We start from the raw sequence: 18,726 nt of genomic DNA, 5'->3' as shown, positions 1-18,726 counted from the left end.
CGGCACCGCCCACACGCCGTGGGCGGAGCGTCCGGGTGGGTGGGGATATGCAAACGAGCCGCGGACAGCGACCAATCGTGGTGCGCGCCGAGGGTCCAGGCCGGGGACCCGGACGGCCGTCGGTGCGCAGGCTCACGCCGCGGCCGCCGGTGGGTTTGGGAGTTGAGCGGGCGGCCTGGGCGGTGGAGCTGCTGCCACTCGCTCGACCTCTCGGTCTGGTACGGCGAGCCGGGTGAGACCGGGCCCGCGTGGGAGGCCGGCGGGGCGAGGTGCCGCGAGTCCGGGGCCGCTGTCCCCGCGCCGGCCGAGCCTGCGTCCGCGTGCTCCATGCATCCAGAGCCGGGCCCGCCCCCGAGCAGCAGCAGCAGCAGCCACCCGGAGCTTCCCGTGAGCGGCGGCAGCACCACCAGCGGCAGCCGCCGGAGCCGCCGCCACAGCGGGGACGGGGAGCCTTCGGGGGCCCCGCCGCCGCCGCCGCCGCCGCCGCCGCCCGCCGTCAGCTACCCGGACTGGATCGGCCCGAGTTACTCCGAGGTGATGAGCCTCAACGAACACTCCATGCAGGCGCTGTCCTGGCGCAAGCTCTACTTGAGCCGTGCCAAGCTCAAAGCCTCCAGCCGGACCTCGGCTCTGCTCTCCGGTTTCGCTATGGTGAGCTCGGCCCCTTCCTGCCCTGCCCTGCCCCCCTTTCCTGTCCCAGCCACTCCCGCCGCAGCCCCGACGGGACCCGCTGGGCAGCGGGCTGGGCGGGCCGGGTTGAGAAGAGCTGGCATAAGTCGTCGTGGGGCGCTGGGAGGGAGGCAGAGATGAGCGGGCGAGTGGGGCCAGCCGATGGCGGGGGCAGTGACAGACCGTGGCACTGTATACAGGCTTGGGGGGTTCAGATGTTTTCTGACGGACAGCTTGCTGCAGCAAAAGTGGAAGGGGCGGAAAGAATGTTGTTCCCCAAGTTAGATGTGTAAGAAGACAGTCTCACATGTGTTGGGAGTGGGGAAGAAAGAAGGACTCAAAGGGTTTGGCCTATTTTGGGACAAGTGTCACAAGATGGGGAGAGCTGTCTTGGGTCCCCACACCTGAGGCCAGATTGCTTTATGTGATAATGAAGGGATTTCCGGACACTTTTTTTTTTTTTCTTTTCCCTTACACCACCGCATTTTCCAAGAATCTAAGCAGTCTGGGGGTTGACAAACACTCCCCACCCCAGTTTCTCTCCAGAAACTTGCCACTGAGTCACTGGGTGTGGGGGAGGAGGGTGGGACATGTTCCCCTCGAAGGGGTTCCTGCCTGACTAAGGGGTGTGCTTGTTTTCCTCCCCTCTCCCCCAAGAAACTAGTATTAGAAGCCTGTGCAGGGTGGGGCCGGGAAGGGTGCAGGTTAGGCTCCCCAAGTAACTCTGGGAATTTCTCTGGGGCAGGGCACTACATAACAGCTACATTATTGTCACACTTAGTGACATGAGCCAGCGTCAGTGGGGGTCTGCCTGCTCCAGCACTTCTCCCCCATGCATTAGCTAAGCCCTTTGGCCTTGAGGAAGGGAGTGGTTACACCCTTGGTGTTTACTTGGGAAGCGAGAGTGTTTGGGTCTTCCCCCTTGATCTGCGCCCCCCCCCAAAAAAAAAAGTGGGCCAGTGCCGCCTGTATGCTTTACAGACTCAGTGCGCTGGGCCCCAGTGGAAAGGCTAGGAAAGGGTAGATCAGAAAGCACCCCTTCCGTACTCCTCGGACTTGCGCTTGCTGCCTGTGACCTGAAGCAAATCTCTCCCTCTCCCCTCCCTTCTGCCTCCCCTCTTCCTCTCCCTGGGCATGGATTTCTGAGATGGTAAATGACTGCTGTTCAGAAGTTTCTCCTCCTTTGTGAATTAAGTTGAGGGAACCGCTAATAGGAGATGAGTGAGAGAGCACGGGAGAGGGAGAGCTGAGTGTGGTGTTGGATACTCAGGAGGCAGAAGCAGGAAGATTGCCCATGGACTCATGGCCAACTTAGTGAGTTCTAGATCAGCCAGGACTACATAGCAAGACTTTGTCTCCCCCAAAAAAAAAATAAATAAATAAAGGCACAGCTGTCTAGTATTTAGTTCAGGCAAAACTTGTGAAATTCTGTTGTCATTCCCAATCCTAAAAAGTCACTCTCTCTGCCTTGTGCTGGAAGAATGTAAGAACAGCGAGAACTGTGCCAGCTCACTCACTCCTTAGCAGTCCATTTAATTAAAATGTTTTTTGTTTATATTTATTTATTTGAGAGTGACAGAGAGAGAGAGAGAGAGAATGGGCGTGCCAGGGCCTCCAGCCACTGCAAACAAACTCCAGATGCATGCACCCCCTTGTGCACCTGGTTAACGTGGGTCCTGGGGAATCAAGCCTCGAACCGGGGTCCTTAGGCTTCACAAGCAAGCGCTTAACCGCTAAGCCATCTTTCCAACCCTCCATTTAATTTTTGATAAAGGCCTTTCCCAAGGATGCACAGCTAGTCCAGTGGACAAGGATTCGAACCCGGTTTAGGCAACATCTAGATCTTGTATGCCATTGTGACGTATGGTGGCTCTGATCGGTGTTCTACAAGGGACAGGTAGGACCAGACCTAGGGAATGAGAAATGAAGCCAAGAAGTTTCTTCCAAAGCCAAAGAAAGTTTTACACCCTGGGGTCAGGGGAGTCAGAAGTAGTATGTTTTTCCCTGCAGCACTCTGGGTTTCCTTTCCCTTGGGCTCAATCATAGCTGCCCAGACCCCTGCACACCCCCGGAAAGGCAGCAGAGGGGGGCACCTGAATACCTCCATGTTCTTTCTCCCCAAGAAAACAAGCTTCTTCCTCTTGCTAAAATCAGTTGGGGAAGTCAGGAGGCTGAGGCAGCCTGAGTTGCCTTAGTTAGGTTTTGGCTCCCTTGCACCGTCTCTTTGGGACCTCTGTTTTCCTCAGCCTGGTTGGAGATGTGTCCTCTATTCCACCAGTGGCAACTAGAATCCTAGGAACGAGAATCTTCAGGCTGCAAAGTATTGGACTCCAGGACAGCCTCCATTCTGGGCAGCAGATAAAAGGATAACTAATTGCATTTGTTTCAAAGTTGGAATTCTCCCAACCAGGCTGGACCTGCTTAACTTGACATCAGACATGGTCGAGGTGGTACAGTCATAGAAATCGAAGTGAGAGATCTGGGATTCTTAGGTCTGACCATGTCCACCTCTGCTGCTGACACCCAGCCCTTGAGTGAGTGAGCCACAGAGAGGAAGGGGTGCCTGGCTGCCCTGATGCCATGGTAACCGAGTGACAAGTTTCCTGAATTACTCTTGGTCTGTGAGTCAGCACAACCAGCTTCCTGCCCCCAGAGGGTTTCCTTTCAATAGACCTGGAAAACTGGAGGATCTGATGGGACCTTTGATCTCCAGGAGTAGGAGAGTTGCCTAAAATGCCAAGTTTACCTACAAGTCTCCCCAAAAGCCTGGTAGGGTTGAGAGAAACTGAACTTCATGGTGCAAAGACTTGGTACCTGGGTACCTGTGATGGCATGCTGGTGATAGGCCAGAGCATCTGGAGCAGGTGCCTTTTCCTCTTGTTTTGTTTGAAGCAGGGTCTCAACTCTAGCCCAAGATGACCTGGAACTCACTCTGTAGCACAGGCTGGCACTGACAGCCTGCTGAATGCTGGGATCGAAGGTGTGAGCCTCCATGTTCTTTGAAGACAGTTTTCTTATTCTTAACACAGGTGGGAAGATTATGCTTCCCTTGGCTTATATGTGAGAATTCATTCATAAGGCCATGCTGGGCCTCTGAAGGAATGAAGGATTTCGGTATCTTATGATGTACCCTGACCCCTCTCTGGTCTGCAGACAAAGTTCTTGTCCCTGACAGCACTTATTTATTTATTTAAATATTTTTATTTATTTGCAAGCAGAGAGAATGAGAATGGGTGCACCAGGGCCTAGTGCTGCTGCAAACAAACTCCAAACACACGTGCCACACATACATCTGGCTGTATATGGACACTGGAGAATTGAACTTGGGCCGTCAGGTTCTGTAAGCATGTCTTTAACCACTGAGCCATCTCCTCAGCCCCAACTGACAGCACTTTTACAGCCAGTCCCAACAGATACAAAAGGAGGGGATTGGGATAAAACATGATCTGTGCCTTGCAGTACCCCTGGAGCTAAAGGTATCCTTGGAGGCCTTGCTTTGTGTCACCCGTGCCTCAGGTTACCACTCAGCAGTGGGCATCTAGCCAGGGCTAGACCCTCTCTTGTGTAGGAGTAGTGGCAAGTGCATATACAGTCTTGTCTGCTGGGGAGTACAAGACTGTAACATTAGCCTAAGAGGATGATAGTTGGGAAGGTCAGCCTGTGGCTGTAAACAAAATGCTTTTCATGACCTGGGATCAATTATTTTTGGATTATCTACCTCCTCAAGTTCTCTGCCTGCAAGCCCCCTTTTGTTCCAGGTTCCAGAGCAGGCTCAGAAGTTGGTTGGGATTTCTGTGAAATTGAGTTGGAAGGAAATGTGCAAGTCATGAGACACTGTTGAGTGTTAGTGATACGCTCAGAGTTCAGAAGTTACTACCGCTGCTCATCTGCAGGAGCAGCCATGACTGCAGGGGCTGAGGGGCTCTCGTGCGGGGCTCAGCCGCGCTGCGGAGTGCTCCACGCATGCCGTCTTACATCTTCCGGCTAGCATGGTCATCCCAGAAAAGTGACTTTCCTGAGGTCACTTGGCTGGGACACTCAACCTATGACAGGCACAGGAAGAGAGCAAGCATTGGAGAGTGTTAGGAGGACAAAGTTGAAAAGCTCTAGTGTAGTGGAGCAAAGCAGGAGTGCAGTCAACTTGGGTTATAGTCACTGCTCAGCCTCTTAAGATTGAAACCTTGGGGAAGTCATTTAGCCTCCCTGGGCCTCAGTTCCCGTGTCTATAAGATGAAGTTTGGGGGGCTGGAAAGATGGCTCAGTGATAAAAGATGCTTGCTTGCAAAGTTTGCCAGCCTGGGTTTGATTTCCCCAGTATCCACGTAAAGCCAGATACACAAAGTGGTGAATGCATCTGGAGTTGTTTGCCGAGGCTGGAGGCCTGGTAAGCCCATTCTCTCTCTCTCTCTCCCCTATCTTTCTATGCCTACAAATAAATAAAAATATTTTAAAGCTGGTTGTGGTGGTGTATCCCTTTAATCCCAGCACTCGGGAGGCAGAGGTAGGACAATCTCCATGAGTTCGAGGCCAGCCTGAGACTACATGGTGAGTTCCAGGTCAGCCTTAGCTAGAGTGAGATACTACCTTAAAAAACAAAACAAAAGATGAAGTGATAATATCATCAACTACATTGGTGTAAGGGTTCTTTGAGTTAGTATTTGCATGCCATTTATATTACCTAAGTATCCAAGAAACTTGCTAACTCTTGTTTCCATGGCATCGGGCTACTTTCTAAGGGTTGGCTGAGTTAGAAGAATGCGATTCCAGCTGAGCCTTGACAATGGTGGAGTTAGGCTTGGATAGGTTCTTAGGGAAAAATGAGTTTAGTATAACTAGCATTGTGCCACATATCAAAACCCTGTGGGGAAAGAGAAAAGCCAGGAGTGGTGGCGCACACCTTTTATCCCTGAACTTGGGAGGCAGAGGTGGGAGGATTGCTGTGAGTTCTAGGGTAGCCTGAAACTACATAGTGAATTCCAGGTCAGCCTGGGCCAGAGTGAGACCCTACCTCAAAAAAACAAAAACAGAACACCCCCCCAAACCCCCACACAATTGCAGGCCTTGATTGACTGTTCAGGAAACTGTCAAAGATTGTGGACAGGGCAGTTGTATAAAATCTGTAATAGTGATGAGGAAGGTGCTTAGCATTTACTGAGCCCTATTGTGCCAGGCATGAATCTGAACCCTTTTCTTTTTTGTTTTATCCTCACAATAGCACCTGAGCGATGAGATGTGGACAGGAAAGCAGGGACCCAGAGGCTCAGGTCGCCCACCAGAGCAGGGCTTAGGCTCTGCTGCATCTCACTTGGAGCCTTTTCTCTTACCCCTTAGCTGGTTGATAACTGTGCCTTTGCAGTCATGCCCCATTCTGCATGCGAGTCGTATAAATGGAACTTTGCTCCATGTCCTAAGAGGAGGGTGCTGTCTGCCCAGCAGAGGAACCTTTTGTACAACTTTGCAAGTGTCTGTGGCATGTTCCTAGAATTTTCAACTTGGAACAGTGAGCAGCCCTCCCCTTGCTGGGTCCCTGGCTGTCAAAGGAAAACTCTTTTTTTTTTTTTTTTAAATATTTTCTATTTATTTATTTGAGAGCGACAGACACAGAGAGAAAGACAGATAGAGGGAGAGAGAGAATGGGCGCGCCAGGGCTTCCAGCCTCTGCAAACGAACTCCAGACGCGTGCGCCCCCTTGTGCATCTGGCTAACGTGGGACCTGGGGAACCGAGCCTCGAACCGGGGTCCTTAGGCTTCACAGGCAAGTGCTTAACCGCTAAGCTATCTCTCCAGCCCGGAAAACTCTTTTAAGTAAGCTGCAAGGCGGTGCTATAGTGATCTGTTTTGGGGGTAGTGGTGGATAGAGTCCTGGTGGAGGAAGGACACTGGATATAAAGTTAGTCAACAGGTTTCTCTCTGGTAGGACATCTAATGGTCCTTTAACAGGCCCCCCTAAAGGGACACCTCAGACTAATAGGGGGGAGTGGTTTGAGATAGGGTCTACATAATGAATTCCAGGTCAGCCTGGGCTAGAGTGAAACCCTACCTCAAGAAACCAAAATAAATAAATAAATAAATAAAAATAAATAAAAAATAAAAACCCGGTTTAGTACCAGTACACCAGTACATCTGTAATCAACCCCAGCACTTGGGAGGTGAAGGCTTGACCAAGACCCTGACTATAAAAAGTAATAATAAATAAATAAATAAATCTGGGTGTGCACACCTTTAATCCTAACACTTGGAGGCAGAGGTAGGAGAATCACTGTTAAGTTTGAGGCCAGCCTGAGACTACATAGTAAATTCCAGGTCAGCTTGGCTAGAGCAAGAACCTACCTCAGAAAAAAATAAATAAATAAAAATAAGGTATTGGTCTAATCCAAGGGCCAGCCAACTTTCTCTTTCAGGCAATGTGTTCTCCCAAGTAACTATTCCATTCTGCCATTGGCCCTACACTATATGCAAATTAATGGGTATGATTAATGAGTGTGTGTGCCAATAAAACTTTATTTACAAAAATTATATCCTGAGGGTTCTTGTTGAGCAACCTCTGGTCTGAACTTTGGTCCTTCAGTCTTTTATTTACTTACATGTATGTGTGTTGTAGTGGGCACACTAGGATCTCTTGACACTGCAGAGGAACACTAGATGCTTGACCCACTTTTTGCATATGGCTTATATGGATGGCTGGAGAATTGAACCCAGTCCAGCAGGATTTGAAGGCATGCGCCTTTAACTGAGCCATCTTCCCAGCCCCCAGTCTCTAACCTTTTTCTTTTTTTTTTTTTTTTTTGGTTTTTCGAGGTAGGGTCTCACTCTAGCCCAGGCTGACCTGGAACTCTATAGTTCCCAGCTAGCCTCGAACTCGCAGTGCTCCTCTTATCTGTGCCTCCTGAGCGCTGGTATTAAAGGTGTGCAGCACCATGCCCAGTTTCCAATCCCTTGTGTACATATCCTAGCAAGTTTTTAGCACTAGCCTTATTGTTTGCATTCTGACAAATGATGTATGTGTTCTAATCAAGTGTAATGGCATTATAAGCATCCATAAAAATGAAAGCTGAGCCAGGTGTGGTGGTGTATGCTTTTAATCACAGCACTGCAGAGGCAGAAGTAGGATTGCTATGAGTTTGACACCAGCCTGAGACTAGGTAGTAAATTCAAGGTCAGACTGGGCTAGAGTGAGACCCTACCTTGAAAAACTACACACACACACAGGGTCTGAGAGATGGCTCAATGGTTCAAGGCACTGGCTTGTAAAGCCTGATGACCCAGGTTCAGTTTCTCAGTATCCACATAAAGCCAGATGCATAAAGTGGCACATATGTCTGGAGTTCATTTGCAGGGCAAGAGGCCCTGATGTGCTCATTCTTATTCTCTGCAAATAAATAATAAAAATATTTGTAGGGGCCAGGTGTGGTGGCACACGCCTTTAATTCCAGCATTATAGAAAGGCTTAGGTAGGAGGATGGCTGTGAGTTCAAGGCCAACCTGAGACTACATAATGACTTCTAGGTCAGCCTGGGCTACAGCAAGACACCACCTCTAAGACCCCCCCCCCCAAAAAAAATTAAAAGACTGAAAAAAATAAGTAAAAAATAGAAAGGCAGGCATGGTGGTACACACCTTTAAATCACAGCACTCTGGAGGCAGAGGTAGGATTGCTTTGAGTTCCAGGTCAGTCTAGGTTAGAGTGAGATTCTACCTCAAAAAATAAATAGAAAGGTTAAAAGGAAGCTGGATATAGTGGCACATGCTTCTAACCCCAGGACTCAAAAGGTGGAGACAGAAGAACCAGGAGAGCCGGGCGTGGTGGTGCACGCCTTTAATCCCAGCACTCAGGAGGCCGAGGTAGGAGGATTGCCGTGACTTCAAGGCCACCCTGAGACTCCATAGTGAATTCCAGGTCAGCCTGGGCTAGAGTGAGACCCTACCTCGAAAAAACCAAAAAAAAAAAAAAAAAAAAAAAGAAGGACCAGGAGTTTAAGGTTTTCCCAGGCTGCATATTAAGCTGTAGGCCAGCCTGAGAGGGAGGAGCTGAAGGATGAGTAGGGGTATAGCTTCCCTGTAGAGCCTGTTATATACAAGGCTCTGGGTTTGATCACCAGCACCATAAGAAAAAAAAGGTTTGAGGCAGGCACTGGCACTTGAGAGGCTCATGACTTTAAGGCCCGCGTGGGATACATAAGAGTTCTGGGCCATATATTTATATATGAGCCCATCTTAAAAATAAAGAGCCGGGAGCGGTAGCACACACCTTCAATCCCAGTACTTGGGAGGCAGAGGTAGGAGGACTGCCTTGAGTTCCAGGCCACCCTAAGACTGGGTTAGAGTAAGACATCAAAGAAAGAAAAAGAAATGAGGTCTGCAGAGATGCCTTAGAGGTTAAGGCACTTGCCTGTGAAGCCAGAGGACCCAGGTTCAAATCCCAGTACCCGTATAAAACCAGGTGCACAAGGTAGCACACACATCTGCAGTTTGTTTGCAGTGGCTAGTGCACCAATTCTCTCTCCTTCTCCTAAAAAAAAAAAAAAAAAAAAAAAAATGCAAAAGAAAGAGTCAAACATGTAGCTCATACCAGTGATCTCGGCACTCTGGAAGCTGATGCGGGAAGACCCTATCTAAAGTCCCCAGAATGGAAGGGAACGGAATGGAATAGAGCAGCAGCAGGCAGTGTCTTGTAAGAAGAGCTGTATTCAAGAATGAGTTCTTTGGGGGAACTTTTGTTTCTGTTGCGTAAGATTGTGCATGTCTATTTATAGAAACATTTGGAGTACTGGACTGCTGTGGTCAACAGTTTGTAAACCACTGGATTGCACTCACACTCTCTCTCAACTGTTGGTTTGCATTTGACATGGGGCTAACAGACCCAGACAGCTCAGGTGAGCCCATACGACTGAGGTTCAGGAATCTTCCCAAGGCCCCAGCTATCTACCTCCTATAAGAATGAATGGGGCCGGGCTTGGTAGCGCACGCCTCTAATCCCAGCACTCTGGAGCCCGAGGAAGGAGGATTGTCATGAGTTTGAGGCCAGCCTGAGACTACATAGTGAATTCCAGGTTAACCTGGGCTCTAGTGAGATCCTACCTCAAAAAAGAAAGAAAGAAAGAAAAAAGAAATGAATGGGTACCAGATGTGGTATACATACCTTTCTTTAATCCCAGCACCCAGGAGGTTGAGGGAGGAGGATCCCTGAGTTCCAGTTCAGCTTGGGCTAGAGTGAGGCCCTACCTCAAGCTTTAAAAAAAAGAAAAAGAAAAAAGAATGGACTGGCCAGGCAGTACACATCTTTAGTCTTAGTGCTTGGGAGGCAGAGGTAGGAGGATATCTGTGAATTCTAGGTTAACCTGGGCTAGAACAGGATCCAAGGAGGGGGAAGGTCGGAGGCCAGGAGGACAATGAACTGGAGAAAAGGCCTGAACTGGGGAGAGGAAAAGTCGTGTTTCCAACTGCGGATGCAGGGGTTGGGCCTGTGATGAAAGGGGGCTATCTTGGAAGACCAGGACTTCCAAGGCTCAGGGTCTCCATGGAGCCCATCATGGGAAGTAATAGAGGTGGTTGGCATTCAGGTGGGGTATGAGATGGTGGGGCTGGTGATCTCACCCCCTCAGGCTCTGTGTGGCCACGTTCATAAAGGCTGGTGACTGGCAGGGAGCTGTTTATTTTGGGCTAAGGGCCCTGCTCTGGGGCTATATTTACCTTGCAAAGCTGTATGCAATCTGATCTGATGTGATCTGAGACTCCACTGGAGCCCTGGGAGTCAGCTGCCAGATTCTACAAGCGCCCCCCCCCCCACTTTACTCACCCCACCCTGGGGAACATATCCCAAGCAGGAAACATCCTGGAAAAAAAGCAGTGATCTTACGCCTGCACAGAACAGTTTTCATCAGAATCCATGATTTATGCCAACTGCCCCTTCTCACTCAGAGGCCTTTCTTGTATGCAGCCTTGTGACCTTGAACTTGGCCCCACATGTGCAGCGATACATATAGCCAGCCTGTGTGGTTGGCCTTCCAGGAATGGTAGATGAGTTCAATGAGCCCTCCCCTTCCTTGGAGAGCAGTCTCCCTCCAGCTCCAGTGCTGGGGCGGGTGTTTCAGAATGGGGTTGGCCCCTAGTAAAGAGCAGAGTGCAAGGGCAGGCTTTGGGAGTTGTTCCTCCTGCAGACTCTTCCGCTTCGGGCTATGCTTTTCTCCCTAAGATTTATTGAGCTTCTCCTGTGATCAGAACCTCATTTAACCTTCTCAGTCACCATATGAGGGAAGCATGCTATGACTTCCATTGTACACAGGCTTTAGTGTGGCTATGAGTTCAAGTCCCCTCCCCAAGAGTAACTCCCTTTTCATAGTTGAGCCCACCTCCCTGAATGTTTCCATATTTACAAAGGAATAATGGTGTGTGTGTGTGTGTGTATACGTGTTGCTAGCAATGGAACCAAGGGCCTCACCATACTAGGCAAACTCTCTCTCTTTCTTTTTATTTATTTTTGGTTTTTTGCTCTAGCCTATGCTGACCTAGAACTCACTCTGTAGTCTCAGACTCACAGCAATCCTCCCAAATGCTGGGATTAAAGGGATGTGCCACTCACACCGCTAGGCAAGCTGCCTTAAGCTATATTCTCAACCTACCCAAATAATACTAAGAATCATTGATAACTTAAAAGTTTATCATTTGCCACATCTGTTCAAAGGGCTTTCTGAGCCGGGCATGGTGGTGCATGCATTTAATCCTAGCACTTGGCAAGGAAGAGGTAGGAAGATTGTCATGAGTTCGAGGCCACCCTGAGACTACATAGTGAATTCCAGGTCAGGCTGGGCCTGGGGGGAGAAGAAGGCTTTATGTCCATTAACTCTGGGTCCTCAGACCCACAGTAAGAATGCCCTCATTTTACGGATACAAGGCCTAGGACACAGAAAACTTGAAACACTTGTCCAAGGTCACAGTTTCACAACCAGCTGTGTGTTGTGGCTCTGTGTGCTTAAAGCTCTGCAGAGAGCAATATAACTGGCCCCCAGGGAGTGGCTGGGATGCAGGGGAAGTACCTGGAGGGGAACAGGTTGGGAGTTACCTGTATACAGCAAACAAGCCATGCCATCACTCCCAGTGCCTGACACACACATAGCAGTTCAGGACATTGTCTGGGAGTGGGTAAATGGCTGGTAGACCTGGGGCAGCCTGGGTGCAGCCTCTCCTTTTTCGGGTTTCAGGTTCCAGGACAGCAGGCCAAAACAGGAAGAGGAAGTGTGGGGGTGGGGAGGTAGCAGGAGGTGTTTTCTGAGGGTGCCCTGCTTTTTCCAGTTGTGGGCAGGCCTGGGGACAGAGACTAGGGAGTCTCAAGGTGTGGCTTGCCCTGTGCCCTGTGTCCCTGACCCGAATGTGCTTAGATGCCCAGCTCCCTTGCCCGCACAGAACAAGAATTCTCGGGGTTGGCATTAGGCCACTAGTGATCTTTAAATAATGGTCAAAAATCCCATGGCACTGCCCCAAATTTATATGAACTTGAAATGTTTTATAAACTGTCAGGCAGAAAAGTACATACTCTTGCCATTTGTGGAAATTCTAAGGCAAAAATCTGTATATCCTATTGATAAACCTGGCTCTTTGAACAAGAGGGCACACCCCTTTTCCCATATCTCAAAGGCCTACTTTCCACTGTGACCCTAATCTCAACATTCCCTCCTTCACACAGGGAGGGTCTGGCCCAAGGCCTCACAGAGAGACGGGGGTGCTCCAGGTGTGGGAGCCGGATTGGCTGTTGGCCTGCGTCTCTCTGGCTGAGCTTCTCGCCATCCGGCATTGGGGTGGGAACCCGTCGGAGGAGTTCATGGGGGGGGGGGATGATGAGATGTTCCTGGGCATTTCAAACCCACTTTTAGTTAATTGTATCCCAGGCAGCAAGTGCTTCACGTGGATTAATCTCAGTCCTCACAACTCCTCTGAAGCGTGCACCATTACTCCTAATCTGCTGGTGTGGAGACAGGCACAGGTGAAGGAATTCGCCAGTCATGCGGCCTAAGAAAGGCTGCAGGGGGAGAGCTGGTGGGAAAGGAAGGAGCCATCCCCTTCCTATGGGGGAGCAGGGCTTGGGGGTGGCTATAAGAGTACATACACTGAGACCAGCCCTCACAGGCACTTTTATCGTCACTTTCCTTGGACAAAGTGATGCAGGCCTGTGATCTACACTGGTGAAGCAGAGGCAAGAGGATTGCAAGCTCAAGGGTAGCCTGGGCCATGTAGCATGACAAAAACAAAAACAAAATCCTTGGTGTGGCTTTGCCCCTATTGCTGTCCTGTCCCTCTAGCCCACATGCACACACCCTGGCACTGTGCCCCTTACCCGCTTCTCCTGGCCCAAATATGATGAGCTGGCTCCTTTTACATGGGGGTGATCTGCAAGGCCCAGGTGAAAAGAGTGGGTGACAGGCTCATAGCATGCCCCAGATGACCTTAGGCCCTCAGATCTCCGGGAACTGGGGGACAGCCAGTGCATTAGCCCTGAGGCTGGGGGAGGAAATGGCCTTGAGGCTTGCTGGCTGCCCAGCCAAGAGAGGGGCACCAGGTTGAGTTGCTCTCTTCCTGGAAGCCTCTCTTGGTTCCTTGTCAGTCTGTGCACTGTTTTCTCAGAATGGACCTGGGTGTGACATGGGTCTTTACTTCTCCAACTTCCACTTCACTCCTTGTGCCCAGAGCAGAGCATGAAAGAAAGTCCCTGTTTGGGTGGGAGAGTGTGGGATCAACAAGGATGGTGGTTGGTAATTGAGTTTATTTTTATTTTATTTATATTTGTTTAATTTTTTATTTTGGTTTTTCGACATAGGGTTTCCCTCTGGCCCAGGCTGACCTGGAATTCACTCTGTAGTCCCAGGCTGGCCTCAAACTCAGAGTCATACTATCTCTGCCTCCCAAGTGCTGGAATTAAATGCGTGGTGGGCCACAATACCCGGTTGATTTTATTTATTTATTTGAGAAAGAGACACAGAGAGAATGAGTACACCAGGTCCTCCATTCCACTGCAAACAAACTCCATATGTATGTGCCACTTTGTGCATCTGGCTTACATAGGTACAGGGGAATTGAACCTAGGTCTTCACAGGCAAATGACTTAACCACTAAACCATCTACCAGCCCTAAAAATTTTTGTTTTGTTTGTTTTTGTTTTTTGAGGTATGCTGGGATTAAAAGCATGCACCATCACAGCTGGCCTAAATTTTTTTTAACATTTCTCAAATTATTTTTTATTTTTCTCAATTTTTTTTTGTTCATTTTTTTATTTATTTACTTGAGAGCGACAGACACAGTGAGAAAGGCAGATAGAGGGAGAGAGAGAGAATGGGCGCGCCAGGGCTTCCAGCCACTGCAAACGATCTCCAGACGCGTGCGCCCCCTTGTGCATCTGGCTAACATGGGACCTGGGGAACTGAGCCTTGAACCGGGGTCCATAGGCTTCACAGGCGAGTGCTTAACCACTAAGCCATCTCTCCAGCCCTATTTTTCTCAATTTTTATTAACATTTTACATGATTATAAAAAGTATCCCATGGTAATACCCTCCCCGCCACTTTCCCCTTTGAAATTCCATTCTCCATCATAACCCCTTCCCATCTCAATCAGTCTCTTTTATTTTGATGTCATGATTATTTCCTCCTCTTATGATGGTCTTGTATAGGTAGTGTCAGGCACTATGAGGTCATGGCCATTTTGTATGAAATCCTACCCTTCCTTTGGCTCTTACATTCTTTCCGCCACCTCTTCCACATTAGACCCTGAGCCTTGGAAGGTGTGATCAAGATGTTATTCAGTATTCAACAGTCATTTCTTTCCAGCACTATGATACCTTCTGAGTCATCCCAAATTCACTGCCATCTGAAAAGAGAAGATTCTCTACCTTCAAAGTGAGAGTAGTGTTAATATAAGGGTATGAACATTAAGAAAAGTGCTTACTGGGCAGTTTGATAGGCACAGAATATACATATATCCAGACATCAGCAGATGTTACACTCCTAGGGCTCATGATTACCCCTGTTTCAAATTTTCAGTATTAGGGATGTGTTTCCCCCCATGGAGCAGGCCTCCAGTCCAATTGGAGGGCAGTTGGTTTCCACCATGACAGACGTGCCACTATTGTACCCGTTGGCACATTTGGGCTGGCTGGCCAGCCAATTATAAGGCTTGCAGTGTCCACTGTTGAGTATCTTCACTGGTGGTATCTCTTTCTCCTGGCCTAAAGTTTTAATACATTAAAAAAAAATTTTTTTTGTAGGTTGGGGATATGTAGCTCAGTGGTAGAGCATTTGCCTAGCATGCCCAAGGTTCAATCCCCAGACTTAAAAAAAAAAAAAAAAATTTTTTTTAAAAAACCCTTCAGGGCGTGGTACCCCATGCCTTTCATCCCAGTACTTGGAGACAGAAGTAGGGACTACATAGTGAATTTCCGGTCAGCCTGGGCTAGAGTGAGACTCTATCTAAAAACAAGGAAAAAAACCCCACCTCAGTCAGGTGTGGGTGTGGTGGCACATGCCAGCACTTGGGAGGGGCAGAGGTAGGAAGATCACCTTGAGTTTGAGGCCAGTCTGAGACTATAGAGTGAGTTCCAAGTCAGACTGGACTAGGGTGAGACCCTGCCTGGGGGAAAAAAAAATTTTTTTTCTAGTGCTAGGGATCAACCTCCCCAAAGCCTTATTCATGATTGGCTACTACGGTATCACTGAGCCCACACCCCCAGTCCCTAGTGCTTTTTGGGGATCTGGAGGAAGACAGGTTTCATGTAGCCCAGGTTGGCCTCAAAGTCACACTGTAGCTGAGCATGGAACTCCTGATCTTCCTCTGCTTCCTGAGTGCATTTTTGTTAAATCTTTATGTGTGTGTGTGTGTAAGTGTACGGAAACTCTTGCCACTGCAAAAGACCACCAGATGCATGTGTCACTTTTGGTATACAACTTTATGTGGGTGGCTGGAGAATTGAATCCAAGCTGGCAGGCTTTGCAAACAAGTCCCTGTAACTGCTGAGCCATCTCCCCACTCCCATAAGCTTTTGTTCTTTTTCTCACTAGCCCAGGCTGACCTGGAATTCACTATGTAGGCTAAGGGTGGCCAAATGCTTATGCTACTTTTTGCATCCAGCTGTATGTGGGTGGTTGGGGAATTGAGCCTGGGCCAACAAGCTTTCCAAGCAAGTTCCATTAACCACTGAGCTCTCTCTCCAGTCTGTTAGCTGTTTTCTAGCTAGAATGAAGTGACTTTCCCAAAGTCACACAGCTGTTGGCCTTCAAGCTTGTTCACCAGTAGTTTCTGCTACTTCACAACCCAAAGCAGGTGGGCTTTATTTAATATACTCATTTATTCAGTTTTTTGGGGGCAGGGCTCAAGGTAGGGTCTCACTGTAGCTCAGGCTGACCTGGAATTCAGGATGGCCTTGAACTCATGGTGATCCTCCCACTTCTTTCTGGGATTAAAGGCATGCCCCACCACACCTGGCTTAATTTACTTTTTTTTTTTTTTTTGGTATGTATGTATATGTGGGATTTTTTTTTGTTTTTGTTTTGTTTTTTTCAAGGTAGGCTCTCACTCCAGCCAGGGTGTCCTGGAATTTACTCTGTAGCCAGGCTTCCTTGATTTCACAGTGATCCTTCTCCCTCAACTTGCTGAGAGTTGGGATTAAAGGTGTTTGCCACCGTGCCAGCTCTGCTCGTGTGTGTGTGTATGTGTGGGGAGGAGGTCCGGCACGCATATGGAGGTCAGAGGACAACTTCCTAGGGCTGGTCCTTACTTTCAGCCTCATTTAAGGCAGACTCGTCCATTGTCCACTGCTGTGCTGTCAGGCTAGCTGGTTTGCAAGCTCCTGGGAAATTCTCCATCTCCACCTTCTATTGTGTTCTATTGTCTGGTGTTTATATGAGGGTCCAGATTTTTATTTTTTCGAGGTAGGTCTCCTTCTAGCCCAGGTTGATCTGGAATCACTGTGTTGTTTCAGGGTGGCCTTGAACTCACAGTGATCCTCCCACCTCTTGTCTCCCAATTGAATGCTGGGATTAAAGAGATGTGTGCCATCACGCCCAGCAGGTTCCAGTTTTTACATGAGGTCTGGGGTTCCAGATTCAATACTCAAGCCATCCCTCCAGCCTCCACAAGTGGGCTTTGTTGTTCCCATTATGAACAAGGAGAAATTGAGGCTTAGAGAAACCAAAGGAGAGGTGCAGGACCCCAGAGTCTGAAGGGAGAGAGTGAGGCAGGATTTGCACGCGCCCCTCACTCCACTGCTCCTGTCCTGCAGGTGGCCATGGTGGAGGTGCAGCTGGATGCTGACCACGACTACCCGCCCGGGCTGCTCATCGTCTTCAGCGCCTGTACCACCGTGCTGGTGGCCGTCCACCTGTTCGCACTCATGATCAGCACCTGCATCCTGCCCAACATCGAGGCCGTGAGCAACGTGCACAACCTCAACTCAGTCAAGGAGTCGCCTCATGAGCGCATGCACCGCCACATCGAGCTGGCCTGGGCCTTCTCCACTGTCATCGGGACGCTGCTGTTCTTGGCCGAGGTTGTGCTGCTCTGCTGGGTCAAGTTCCTGCCCCTCAAGAAACAGCCAGGCCAGCCAAGCCCCACCAAGCCCCCTGCGGCCAGTGCTGCCAGTGTCAACGGAAGCAGTAGTGGTGGCATCACCCCAGGCCAGGCAGCAGCCATTGCTTCCACGGCCATCATGGTCCCATGCGGCCTGGTCTTTATCGTCTTTGCTGTCCACTTCTACCGTTCACTGGTCAGCCATAAGACAGACCGACAGTTCCAGGAGCTCAACGAACTGGCTGAGTTTGCTCGCTTACAGGACCAGCTGGACCACAGAGGGGACCACCCCCTAACGCCCGGCAGCCACTATGCCTAAGTCCCCACACGGACTTTGGAGCTTTTTCCGTGACTTTGTCCTGCCCCAGTCCCCAGGACAGCCTGTGTGTGGGGCTGGACTTCACAAGAGCAGAGAATGGAGGGAAGAGGCTTTAAAAAAAAATTATTGCACTTTGAGACTTTCCTCTAAGAGAATAAGCACTCCCTGTTCTTCCAGCTCTGGGAGGTTGGGGGGGCAGCGTGGGTACAGATGCTGTCTTTGTCCCCACTCCACCCCTGTGCCAGTGCCACCCGGATGCTTCCTGTCCTTTCCATCTCAGCCTCCCTGTCCCCCATTCAACGCCAAGTGTGCGTGAGTGTGAACACATAAATGTACTCACAAGGGATAGACCTCCTCGTGTCTGTGTTTATTGGGCCTGGGATGCCTGATGCAGTTTCTCCTGGTGCCCCAGGAGAAGGCTTACCAGTCAGGTGAGCCTCTAGACAAGAACGTGGGGGGAGAGCTCAGTAATGTCTTTTCCCTTCTGCACTGTTGGAGATGAGCCCGTGCGAGGCAGGCGTGCTGTCATTGAACTACACCTTCAGGTCAGATTTTTTTTTTAAATTTCTATTTATTTGAGAGCTACAGAAATAGGCAGGGAAAGAGAGAGAGAGAGAGAATGGCACACCAGAGCCTACAGGCCACTGCAAACGAACTTCAGATGCGTGCACTCCCTTGTATATCTGGCTTACGTGGGTCCTGGGCAGTTGAACCTGGGTTCCTTTGGCTTTGCAGGCAAGTGCCTTAACCAGTAACCCATCTCTCCAAGCCTGTTTTTGGTTTTTATTGGTAGGGTCTCATTCTAGCCCAGGCTGACTTAGAATTCACTCTGTAGTTTCAAGGTGGGCTTGAACTCATGGCAGTCCTCCTTCCTCTGCCTCCCAAGTGCTGGAAATAAAGGAATGTGCCACCACACCCAGCTTTTTTTTTTTTTTTTTTTTTTTGAGAAATTTCCGAACTAAAATACATTTCATGACTGGTAACTGAAATGTGTGCCCAGTCATTTTATTTGAAGTAGTTACGTTCTGTGAAGTCAACAGAAACATTGGACTAGCAGATATTTTTTATTTTTTTACAGTTTATTTTTGTATTTTGTTTTTGAGGTAGGGTCTTAATCTAGCCCAGGCTGACTTGGAATTTACTATGTAGTCTCAGGGTATTTAATTTGTTATTTATGTGCAAGTAGAGAGA

General features: G+C 49.2%; 1 protein-coding gene across 1 annotated transcript; it reads left to right on the top strand.

Annotated features, from left to right (window-relative positions):
• Positions 1–327: 327 nt before the first annotated feature.
• Orai1 (ORAI calcium release-activated calcium modulator 1) lies at positions 328–17,881 on the top strand. Its single transcript, XM_004670985.2, has 2 exons — positions 328–651; positions 16,930–17,881. The coding sequence occupies exons 1-2, from the start codon at positions 328–330 to the stop codon at positions 17,533–17,535; spliced, it is 930 nt and encodes a 309-aa protein (XP_004671042.1). The 3' UTR covers positions 17,536–17,881.
• Positions 17,882–18,726: the final 845 nt, after the last annotated feature.

Source organism: Jaculus jaculus, chromosome 13 (genome assembly GCF_020740685.1).
Source record: "Jaculus jaculus isolate mJacJac1 chromosome 13, mJacJac1.mat.Y.cur, whole genome shotgun sequence".
Lineage (NCBI taxonomy): Eukaryota > Metazoa > Chordata > Mammalia > Rodentia > Dipodidae > Jaculus > Jaculus jaculus.
The sequence above is the reverse complement of the archived record's forward strand: the minus strand, read 5'-3'. Positions and strand labels throughout refer to the sequence as shown.

Excerpts from the sequence above, each read along its gene's own strand:
- Orai1 (XM_004670985.2), top strand. The coding sequence starts at position 328 with ATGCATCCAGAGCCGGGCCCGCCCCCGAGCAGCAGCAGCAGCAGCCAC. Across the intron at positions 652-16,929 it reads TGCTCTCCGGTTTCGCTATG|GTGGCCATGGTGGAGGTGCA; the intron begins GTGAGCTCGGCC and ends CCTGTCCTGCAG.